The sequence below is a fragment of the Mirounga leonina genome, unplaced genomic scaffold (genome assembly GCF_011800145.1).
Source record: "Mirounga leonina isolate KUSES-001 unplaced genomic scaffold, KU_Mleo_1.0 Mir_93, whole genome shotgun sequence".
In the NCBI taxonomy this organism is placed as follows: domain Eukaryota; kingdom Metazoa; phylum Chordata; class Mammalia; order Carnivora; family Phocidae; genus Mirounga; species Mirounga leonina.
The window spans coordinates 54134657-54146458 of record NW_023270854.1 but is presented as its reverse complement, the minus strand read 5'-3'; the positions used below and the strand labels follow the sequence as shown (position 1 = coordinate 54146458).

Here is an 11802-nt window from a genome sequence, read left to right as displayed (position 1 = left end):
GGGCCCGGCGCGAGCCGGCCGGGGAGTGCGCGGGGCGCGAGCTCCGGGCTCGCGGGGCGCGGCGCGGGGCTGCGGAGCCCGGCCGCACGCCCGCTCCCGCTCCCGCTCGCCGCCGTCGCCGCCGCGGGCCCTCCCGCTTTGGTTCGGAGCCGCGGCCCCCAGCCTGCGCTGGACTCCGATTATGAAAGGGAACGTGGCCCTTTCACCTCCCGGCTCCGAGGCTGGGAGCTTTTGTTTAGGAAAGGATGCAAGTGGCCTTATCCGTCCCCCCACCTCCGGGCCGAAAGAAATGAGAGCGAAGCCTGAGAGGCTCTCAAGTCCTTTTGGGTCTTGCGCTTCGTTCCCTGCTTCCTCCCCATCCCGAAGTTGCGAGCTTTCAACCGGGAAGTCGTGCGGCCGCCATTGTCGCGGCTGCTCCGGGGTAGGGGAGGCGGCTGCCGCTGCTTATGTAAGTTTGACTTTGCTGGAGCCCCCGCTCCCTGCTCCGTAAGGGCGGCCCAGTGCGCCAGCGGTTTGGAGAACCACCATAAAGGGGCGGCTTTGTTATGGAGGTGTAGTTGGGACTACATCTTTTCCTCCGCCTACGCAGATACTGGCAAGGGCTAGCTTCCAGCTTAACTCACCTGAACTTACTAACTGGAACATCTCAGTAGAAAGAAATGGTCCTCAGCGATCTGGAGAGTGGGAGCCAAATACCACAGTGGTCCAAAAAAAAAAAAAAAAAACACACCAACCCACCACAGTGGTATGTTGTCATGGGTACTGCAGGGCCACTCCTCTCCCTAGTCCCATGCACTTTTATCCCACAAGCCCTAGGGAGAGTTACAATAGTGGGAAGTGATTAGGTAGGAAGGTTTTGCGTGGCTGCCTTCCCTTGGAGGTGACTGCAGGCCGAGGCGCATCTGGGGGACAGGCAGAGTCCTTAGAAGTAATGTTGCCCAGCTCTCACACTGTGCAGATAAGAAACCCCCTGCTACTGTAGGCATCTTATTGGTGTGTTTGTTTTTCTGTAGAGGGAACTTTTGAGGGTTTTCAGAGTGTTGGTCTCACACCACAATTTTGTGTAAGAATATTGCAGCTCAGTCTCTTGGTCCCACCACACCAAAGTTTGTGTGGTCACTGGTCAGTGGAGGAAACATGTTTTTTTCAGGATATTGGTCTGCAGGATGGAGTCCCTCTGGTAAGAGTTAAAACTTCCCCAGAGCAAGAATTCTTTGAGCCTCCCTGTGGGGATTGAGGTGAAAACACCTGGATTTCTCGAATAAAACCAAAAAGACTAGTGTAGCTCCATGATATGTGCTATGCACACAGAATCACAGAAAGAAGAAAGCAGCTACTGTTCCTTCTCCAGTGTTAACTATTGGGGATGTTCACTTTTATAACTTTATTTTAAAATGTACATTCTATATGTTTATATGAACCTAGAGAGAAATGGGGAGGGCTACATACCCAGCAGGAAATGGTGGGGGTAGGGAAGACTTACTGGCTTTTTCTGTATCTATGTAGCTATCAGTATTTGTGCAAATATGGGCATGGCCTTTGTTTGTGAGAACTTCCTTAGTGGTTCTCCAACCCGTTCCTCCAATCCCGGTGTACAGCCCCTGCATGTCCCAAGTGCCACAGCCTTTATTTGTTCTCATTCATATCTGTTCAGAGCTGGACCTGATGCTGCCAGTCACCCTCCTCTCTGTTCCCAACCTGAAAATGGGTACATGTGCAAGTGGCAGGACAAGAAAGGAAAGTTTTATTTTTTAAAATCAATTCTTGAAAACATTCTTGTTTAGAATTTGGGATAGAGGAAGATTCTACCTTATTCTTGTTTGTCCTTTTCTCTTGTAGGACTGGCGTGCCCCTGATCAGAGTTATTCTGATCTGAAGAATTTGGTGTTTAAAGCATTAAGATAATAGCCTGAGTTGTTCATGGTAACTATAATTTTGGGTATTAAATCTTGGAAATATATATGTATATCAATTATGCATTAGCATTCTGTTTCTTTGTGGGGGAATGCTTTGTGAAATAAAAATGAAAACAATGTTTCAAAAAGAAAATACACAGAACAAATTATTTTAAGAAGGTAATTCTTTAACACGGTAGGTCTTCTGTGCCAGAGATCTCTTGTGCCAGTTCAGAATTTCTTTTGCTTATAAAATACTCACAGCACTTGTCTATTACATCCGGTCTTTTTTTTTTTTTTTTAAAGATTTTATTTATTTATTTGAGACAGAGAGAATGAGAGCACATGAGAGGGGGGAGGGTCAGAGGGAGAAGCAGGCTCCCTGCTGAGCAGGAAGCCCGATGCGGGACTCCATCCAGGGACTCCAGGATCATGACCTGAGCCGAAGGCAGTCGCTTAACCAACTGAGCCACCCAGGCGCCCTAGTACATCCGGTCTTGATGACACTTTCATCTGGATGGCAGACAGATTGGCATCCAGATGGAATGAAGACGCTTATCACTGTATTCCCAAATGCCATCCGAGGGTCATATTAAATCTTAACCCTCATTCAGAAGTGGCCCAAAGCTGGTGAGGAAAAAAGCAGAAGACAACACTAAGTGGAATATTTTGGCAGTGATCTCCCTTTTTGGTTCTGCAACAGTGATTTGTCTCTTCTGTCAAGGAAGTAGAACACTGAGCATTATTATTAGTTATTTCACCAAACCTCCTCTTCTGTATGTGGAATTAGAGTAGACTCTACAGGAATAGAGCCTCCTTGCCTTAGACCTCTTTCTTAAGCCTTGAAGTTATCTGTTGTTATTACCTCTAGTTGTCAGGAAGCACAGGTTTTAGAGGTAGGTTGCCTGGATTTGAGTCCCAGCTCTCCAGTAAATGACTAGAATTTTGGATAGGTTGCTAAGCTCATCTAAAACGGGGGGCTACGAATGCCTTTTTTAAGGTTACTTGATCAGTACATTTGTGAAGACACGCAAAGCACATGGAACAGTGCCTGGCATGTATTATGTGCCTCATAAAAGTTGGTGTTATTACTAAGCAAATACTTTTTAAACTGGAGATACATAGAAATAACAAGATGAAAGTCCCTAAGTTGGGATCTTCTAGAACCACCTCTAAAATTGATTTTCTGAAATAGGTACTACAAATTGATCAGGAAATGAAAGTCTGCCTGTGTTTTGTGTATGGAAAAGTAGTGTTCATAATTATCAAACTCTCTTTTTGAACATTTTTTGTAGGAGTTTTTCATCAGTATGTCTGAAACCATTAAATATAATGACGATGATCATAAAACTCTGTTTCTGAAAACACTAAACGAACAACGCCTGGAAGGAGAATTCTGTGATATTGCTATTGTGGTTGAAGATGTGAAATTCAGAGCACACAGGTGTGTTCTTGCCGCCTGTAGCACCTACTTTAAAAAGCTTTTCAAGAAGCTTGAGGTTGATAGCTCTTCAGTAATAGAAATAGATTTTCTTCGTTCTGATATATTTGAAGAGGTCCTGAACTACATGTACACAGCAAAGATTTCTGTGAAAAAAGAGGATGTTAACTTAATGATGTCATCAGGTCAGATTCTCGGTATCCGATTTTTAGATAAACTCTGTTCTCAGAAGCGTGATGTATCTAGTCCCGACGAAAACAATGGCCAATCGAAAAGTAAGTATTGCCTCAAAATAAATCGCCCCATTGGAGATGCTGCTGACACTCAGGATGATGACGTGGAAGAAATTGGAGACCAGGATGACAGTCCCTCTGATGACACGGTAGAAGGCACCCCCCCGAGTCAGGAGGACGGCAAGTCGCCTACGACGACGCTCAGGGTTCAGGAAGCAATCCTGAAAGAGCTGGGGAGTGAGGAAGTTCGGAAGGTTAATTGCTACGGCCAGGAAGTAGAATCCATGGAGACCCCAGAATCGAAAGATTTGGGGTCCCAGACCCCTCAAGCCTTAACATTTAATGATGGAATGAGTGAAGTGAAGGACGAACAGACTCCAGGCTGGACGACGGCGGCCAGCGACATGAAGTTCGAGTACTTGCTTTATGGCCACCATCGGGAGCAGATCGCCTGCCAGGCGTGCGGGAAGACCTTCTCCGACGAAGGCAGGTTGAGGAAGCATGAAAAACTCCACACGGCCGACAGGCCGTTTGTTTGTGAAATGTGTACAAAAGGTTTTACCACACAGGCCCACCTGAAAGAACACCTCAAAATCCACACGGGCTATAAGCCGTACAGTTGTGAGGTGTGTGGAAAATCCTTTATCCGCGCCCCGGACTTGAAGAAGCACGAGAGAGTGCACAGCAATGAGAGACCATTTGCCTGCCACATGTGTGACAAAGCCTTCAAACACAAGTCCCACCTCAAAGACCATGAACGAAGACACAGAGGGGAAAAGCCTTTTGTCTGCGGCTCCTGCACCAAGGCGTTTGCCAAGGCATCTGATCTGAAAAGGCACGAGAACAATATGCACAGTGAGAGGAAGCAGGTCACCCCCAGTGCCATCCAGAGCGAGACAGAACAGTTGCAGGCGGCAGCGATGGCCGCCGAAGCGGAGCAGCAGTTGGAGACGATCGCCTGTAGCTAGAGGTGACAGGACAGGACCGCTTTGCCTGAGCCCCAGAGGTGGGACTGCACGGGTCCCAACACATGAGCGCCAGTCCCTGCATTTCTGTGGAAACTTACGGAGCATTGTACTCACTGGACTTAAGGCAGTGCTTGGTTAGGTATTTTGCAAACTTTGCAAGGAAATAGTGTTCCTTGGTTCTGACCAAACAGTCTCACTGTCCTGTCTGGTGTCTGGTAGTGATGTTGCCAGTAAGCCCTCTCCCCCCGCCCCCCTCTTTTTTTATGATTTTAATTTGAGAACTCCTGTGTCCAGTTCAGAAGTAAGAGACTTCTATTCCAGTTTTTGTAATTCCTCTCTATACTTGCTGACTGGCAAGTGTACTGCACAGAGCGATAATTGAGTAAATTGATTTCCTAATCATCATGATTCTATGGGACTTAGGGTCAAAACAGCATTTTTAATAACTCGATAAAAGTACTTCATGCAGATGCAGAAAATACTGGTGGGTGGCTGACCAAGAACACTGCGCAGATAGGAAAACAAGTTCCAGAATTGCAGAACGGTATTGGATTTATATTTGGTTTGTTAATTTTATATCACTGTTTTTCACTGTTGTTGTGGACAAATGATGGTTGCTTTGCTAAAGTGTTTCTTCATATTGATTGCCCACACCTACCCCAAAAGATGGAGTCACAAGTCCTGAACAGAGGCTGAGCAAACCCACAGGGATGATGGTGGTCTGGGGGCTGAGTTCTTTTTGTTCCTCTTTTTTGGGGTATTGCCACTCTGCAACAGATGCGGTTTCTGGGGTAGACCAGTTGTTAGAGGGATAGCAAAGGGGGAATAGGATCCTGGCTCTCAGGGATGAGGTTTTCATGTTTGCAACAGTTCCAAGGTTTTCTAGATCAAAATAATTCTTAATTGATTTTGAAATTGGATTTTTATTTAGGATCAAAATTAGGACAAGAACAGGTATGCTTCTTCAGATACATTTGTGTCACTTAAGAGAATGTCATCAAGCTTTTGGGCTCTCTGCAGCACGTGTTTATCCACAAAGGAGATGTAATATTGTTGCTTAAATTAATAAATTGAAAATCTTTTTAAGTGTGTAAATAGTGTAGAAGTGTTGGTCTTATGTATTTCAAGTAAAAGTAGACAGCTGCACCTTTTTTTTGCACATTGGATTAAAATAACTTCCATGAGCAACAAACATCGGTCTGTTTTTTAACCAATATTAAAGATTGTAAGACCAAATGTTTATTTTTTTGAAGTATATTTCATCATTGGTGGTTACAGTTTTAAGTAGAATTTGATTGCCATTTCATAGCCATAAACAGAATTATAAACACTGTTCCAATTTTGGTGTATGGAAACTTTTTAACCATTTCTTTAGGAATATATTGAAATACCAAAATAGTTTGAATTACTTTCTGTAACAAAGTGTTAGTCAATTATTTTAGAATGTACAATTTTAGAAAAATACCATTCTTTAAAATTTTTATTTTTGATTCCTAGAATTTTTTTCCAAGTTACATTAAAATAATTTCATTTCATAGCTTGTTGCATTAACACCTGTAATTACTATTGTGGGAGAAATTTTATTTTTAAAATTGATGTATATGTTATGCCCAAGATTGTAGGATGAAGATGCTACCTTTAAAGAGACTTATTTATTGGTAAAATGTTTACTTTAGTTTAAAATTAATTTAATTTCCTTTCTTTAAAGTTGTTTATTCTGTCCTAAAAGTAGTCCTGTCACTGTGTTTATATGCTGTTAGTGGAAGGGGACCTGATTGGCGTTCCTTGGCTGTTTTAACCAAAGCAAAGGAAAAATGATTTCACATCTTTGTTGATAACTACTTCAACAAACCATTTTTTGGGACTTCAGTTTTGTATATAAAAGAAAATATACTTCTATCATTCCTGTTTTCATTTTTTCATAGCAACCTCTCACACACCCAGGTTTCTACCAAAGCGCATTTTCTATGCTCTCTTCATCATGGTTCTACAGAGTTGCACGTTAAACCTTTGGTGTGGACGGACCCTCATTGAAACCGTATGGTCACGGTGCCACCCCCAAAAGAAAGCTTCGTTTTCAGCACTTGATTTGTATTGTGTAAATATCTATCATCTGTCCTATTTTGCATGAGAAACGTATTTGTGGTTTACTGTGTCTAACACCAGGACTGGGTTTGTATGTGTGTTAGTGTGCATGTTTTCTTTGTTTTTTTGGTGGCAGCAAAGTCATGACGTGGTAGTTTTCCTGTCTTCTGGTGTTTCAGACTGCCCCTCCACCCAGCTGGCTTGAGTGGTCCCCTGGATGGTGAAGCCATCATGTTAGACCTCCAATCATAGGGAGTTAATCCTGAAATGCGCTTACACTTGAGTCTGTAGTGTGAGAGGAGAGGAAATTATAAATGTCAGCATTACTACCTTTTCATTTAAAAAGTCACCTACTTTTTTCTCTTTGTACAAAGAGAATGTCTACAGACTTGATTTTAACTTTTTTCCAAGTTGCAGTGTATTGGCAATGATTGAAGAAGAGAATTTTAGGAAGCCTGAAGTTTAGGTAATTGCCTGTTAATTAACTTGATCATGAATTTGGAATCGTTAGCAATTACAGAAGTCACCAACAGGTGATCTGGATACTAACAAATTCCTACTCTTGTTGAAAAAAAAAATTGAGGTGAAGGAGAATGATGCAAATGTATGCAGTCTCCAATTTACTGGAATATGTTGTGGACAGCTGAGTGTAACTCAGTCATTGGGAACCTGGAGTTCATTTTCCTGAGTAATGCTGTTGGTGGTGATTAGTTCCCAGAGCAGATGAAAGCCTTCCCTGTAAGTGTGATAGAATGGTATATTGAAGGTTCTAGTTCTAGTCTCAAGTTCTAAGTCCTGGGAATGAAGGAGTTGAAGCTTCCAGGGCAGCGATTGGAGAACTCTCGCTTTCCTTTCTGTCGTTTACCTTTAACATCTACCTCCTTTTCTCCGCTGCCCAAACCCTCTACCTCCTCCCCACCCCCAGGAATGGGAGACAAGACATTAGGCTGGAGGAGACAAGGTGACCATTGACAACCGTTACAGAGGTGAGGGCCTAAACTCATTCTGCCTCGTATGTAAATCAAGGAACACCTTAGTGATAGGCAACTCTCTACCTCCCTGATGATAAACTGCCATTTATTTTGAGATAGCCCAAACTGCTCATTATTTCTTGAATTTTGTCTTCATTTTAGCATACCCCCTTGTAACTGGGAACTTCTCTCCCTTATTGGAACTATTCACAATAAATCTAACTCAATCTATTAGACAACACTTGAGATGGGTAAAGATAGTGTATCATTTATTGAACATATATTGAGCATTGTGTTTGAGGGTCTGGGCTGGATCCTGGAGATACAAAGGCAGAAGAGATTTGGCCCCTCCCCAGCAAGAGTGTGCTTCCTTTCTGGGTCTTGTGTTCTTTTTCAAAATGAGGATGCCATTAGCCCATCACCTATTGTCCATGATTCCTTGAAGGTCGCTGTACTGATCTTCTCTCAAGGATGGTAGATGTAATTTATCTGGGCCATGACAGCTTTCAGCAGTTGTGCTTTCATGATCTCTTGATTCAAGAGATATTCCCCATTACCAATATGTATGCAGAAGTTTTCAGCATAATAAGGAAATGTGGTTTAGTGGAAAGACTTCTGGAAGCAAACTTGAATTGGATCCTGGCTCTGCTTAGCAATTACCATGTAAATTTAGGCAAGTTCTTACTGCCCTGAGCCTTAGTTTAGTTTTGCCATTTCTAAAATCGTGATGGGGTTTTCTACTTCACGAGCTCATGTGAAGATTAAATGCAATAACCGGTGTGGAATATTGAGCCCAGTACCCACCCCGTTTTAGGTACACTGTAAATGTTCCCTTCCCAAAGGACATTCTCACTAGAGAAGTAGAAGCAAAATTGCAGTTCTCTTGTGACATCTGTCAGGTCTATAATCTTTAGCCCCAAGCTATAGACCTGAACCTCATTGAGTCTTCTTATTTGGAAGTGTTTACAGAAGCTATGTGTATTTTAGTATTTCTGTCATCTTCAGCCCCTTCGTGGCTTGGTTCTCACATACTCATATTCGTCTTAGAGTTGTCTTGGGTTCGGTGAGCTCCTGTAAACACTGGCGTCTGGATGGCTCCCTGCTTTCTGGGGAGATCATCTGATGGCAGGGTCAGAATTGCGATTTTGAGAGCTGGCTCTTGAGTTTCATATATGAAATCACTTAATTTTTTTAAATTTAATTTTATTTATTTATTTATTTTAGAGCGAGGGGGGAGGGGTTGAGGGAGAGGAGAGAATCCCAAGCAGACTCCCACACTGAGCGCAGAACCTGACACAGGGCTCCCCGTCAAGACCTTGAGATCACAGCCTGAGCCGAAACCAGGAGGCAGATGCTTACCCAACTGAGCCACCCAGTCGCCCCTTTTTAATTTTATTTTTAAGTAAACTCGCCAACCAAATTGGGCTTAAACTCATGACTCTGAGATCAAGAGTCATATGCTCTACTTCGAGGCAGCCAGGCACTTGAAGTCACTTAATTTTTTCTGATATGTTTATATTTGTTTTTCTAAAATTGGGTGTATTTCAGACCGCACTCAACCTTTCCCTTCCTAGTTTGTATGAATTCTAGGATGATCTGTAGCTTTCTCCCCAAAGAGACTTAACACTATTCCCCAAGAATTTTGGTTTTCCTTTTAGTTCCAGAATACCAGTTTACTAAGTCACTTTGCCCTTCTTTTGAGGATATTTCCATTAATCTTACATAAAATTCTTCCTCCAGAGTAAGATTCAAATGTATCAGTCAACAAATGTTTATTGAATACCTTGTGTGTGCCAGGCATTGAACCAGGCACTGGACATGTAACAAGACTGAAGCCAGTCCCACCCATGGAACTTACTATTCAGAATGGAGTTAAATGATTGCCTTTCTAAGTTTTACAAAATTCTACAAAGATTTACAAATAATTATCAAAAATAAGCAAAATGCTTTTTAAAAAAATCTGTGGTATGTATTTTAATCCAGTTCACAGAACATACTTCAGAAAGTAAGGGGTTTAGATAAATAGTCATGAAATATGTGGTACCAAAAAGAACATTCTCAAATGATTTTTTTTGAATATATACTGGAAATGTATTGCTAAATATTACCGTTTCCATGGAATGATTCTCATTGTCTCTCATTGGTAATTTGGAAAAATGAATGGTAATATGAGACTAAGGTATACATACATATATATATATTTTTTTATTTGAGTAAAGCGATAGAAGTTTATTAAGTGAAGATACAGAAAAAGCTCTCAACAGTGAGAGGGGTCCCGACAGGGTTGCCCTAAGGTATATTTCTTGAAAATAATGGATCTGGCATCAAGAAAGGGTATTGATGCAAAGAAAATTAGAAGTGTCAAAGAATAATAATCTGGGTTCCAGCTGTTTTTAACAAGTATAATAATAACTCAGAATGTTCTAATGGAGGGAGCTCCATGAGCAATCCAGAATATGCTCAGCAGCAGCTCTGAAATGACAACTGAGAGTCAGTAGGTATTCCCTTTGAGCCCACTGACAAGAAGGATGACAACATGCAGAGGGTAGGATAGCAAATAAGTTAATGGAAACCTGAATAGAAAAGATATTTCTTCTTTTGGTTTCAGATCACCATGAGACAGCCCAACATTCTGATGGAGTTCTGTGAAAGCATCTTAGGCTATTAAAATTATTTGGAATAGTCATTTTCTGTTTTCAGTCAGAGAACAGAAGCCTTAAAAAGATGATTTCTATAAGTGATTCTGAAGGGTCTGCTGGGTTTGTGTTTGCTTGTTTGCTTTCACATCTCACTTTGAACCTCCATCACTGGATAGTCAAGAGGCTCAGGAATTTAAAACCTAACATATTGAGTATCTACCAGGTATCAGGCACCATACATACAATCTCTTCGTATGCCTTATGACCTCTCTGAGGAATACGTTATTACTGACAAAGACACCAAGTTTCGAAGAAGTTAAAAATCCTGCCAATGTCAAGTTGTTATCAGAGTCAGAACAGGAGATCAGGTCCATCTGCCTCTAGGTCCTGGGCCTCAGCCACTTTGTCAATATGCCCTTAAACCAGGAAAGGAGCAACTGTGGTCACGCACACATCCTTACCAACTTCAACCCAGTGTTACGGAGGTGCGGGGGGGGCGGTGTGGGCAGGGGGAGAGGGCATTTTTGTAAACAGTTGCCTTTAAGTTAGTCCCAATATCTTGACCTCTCCAAGACATTTCCCATGCGAAGGACCAAATCCGCCAACATTGTTTCACCTTGCTTCAGATGTAGGGGCTGCCCCCAGGTAATCTAGAAAACTGCAGGTAGAATGTCACAGACGCTTGCATGCAGCATGAAGCTACCCATCGGTCTTCACATGTTCCATTATCTGGTGAGCTGGAGAAACCCCATCAGGCCAAAGGCCATCCAGTTTGGTGCCAAAATTAACTGTAAAAATGGTAATCTATGTTAGGAGCTCTCCCCTGCCCCTTTAGGTGCTATATAATTAATCATTATTTTCCCAAAGTCACTTCTGTGAATTATGAGATCATGAGTTTTCTTATTTTTCTTTAAGTGATATCTTCTTTTTTTTAAAGATTTTATTTATTTGACACAGAGAGGCACAGCGAGAGAGGGAACACAAGCAGGGGGAGTGGGAAAAGCAGGCTTCCCGCGGAGCAGGGAGCCCGATGCAGGACTCAATCCTAGGACCCCGAGATCATGACCTGAGCCGAAGGCAGACACTTAATGACTGAGCCACCCAGGCGTCCCTCTTTAAGTGATATCTTAATAATGCAGAGAAAGCAGTTTAACTTTGGTGATATTGGGTAGAAGTAGGCTGTATGCTAATTAATATAGTTGACATCTATAGATTACCTGAGAGTTTACAGTAATTCACAATATTAAGAGGTAAATATCATTCTCATTTTATAGGCAAAAATAGAATTAAATCTAAGTTCTTTGATTCTGCAAACTGCAGATAGATTAATCCCAAACTATAAGCAGCCTGGAATAGAATTATTAAATACATATATTTAATAATTAAAGTTATTTAATTATAGATAGTCTAGTTTATACAAAGCTTTGGCTCTTTCTAAAACTTCGTAATATAAAAGAATAAGATATGAAAGATTGGATTTAAAACTCCTGAGTTCCTAATGTTTGCTGTTTCTTATTTTTTTATTTAAGATTATTTATTTGTCAGAGGGAGAGAGAGAACAAGCAGGGGG

General features: G+C 41.9%; 1 protein-coding gene across 6 annotated transcripts in view; it reads left to right on the top strand.

Moving 5' to 3' along the window:
- ZBTB14 (zinc finger and BTB domain containing 14) overlaps nucleotides 1-6439 on the top strand; it is a 7478-nt gene extending 1039 nt beyond the window's left edge. The window contains exons 1-3 of one of the 6 annotated variants that reach the window (XM_034995668.1): nucleotides 97-448; nucleotides 1840-1923; nucleotides 3191-6439. In XM_034995668.1, coding sequence (XP_034851559.1) covers nucleotides 1921-1923; nucleotides 3191-4537 — 1350 coding nt within the window. In that variant the 5' untranslated portion in view covers nucleotides 97-448; nucleotides 1840-1920 and the 3' untranslated portion in view covers nucleotides 4538-6439. Of the gene's footprint in view, nucleotides 1-96; nucleotides 449-784; nucleotides 1181-1654; nucleotides 1924-3190 lie in introns of those variants that run through there. The other 5 variants (XM_034995665.1, XM_034995667.1, XM_034995663.1 and 2 more) reach the window with 5 other exon arrangements.
- The last annotated feature ends 5363 nt before the right edge of the window (nucleotides 6440-11802 follow it).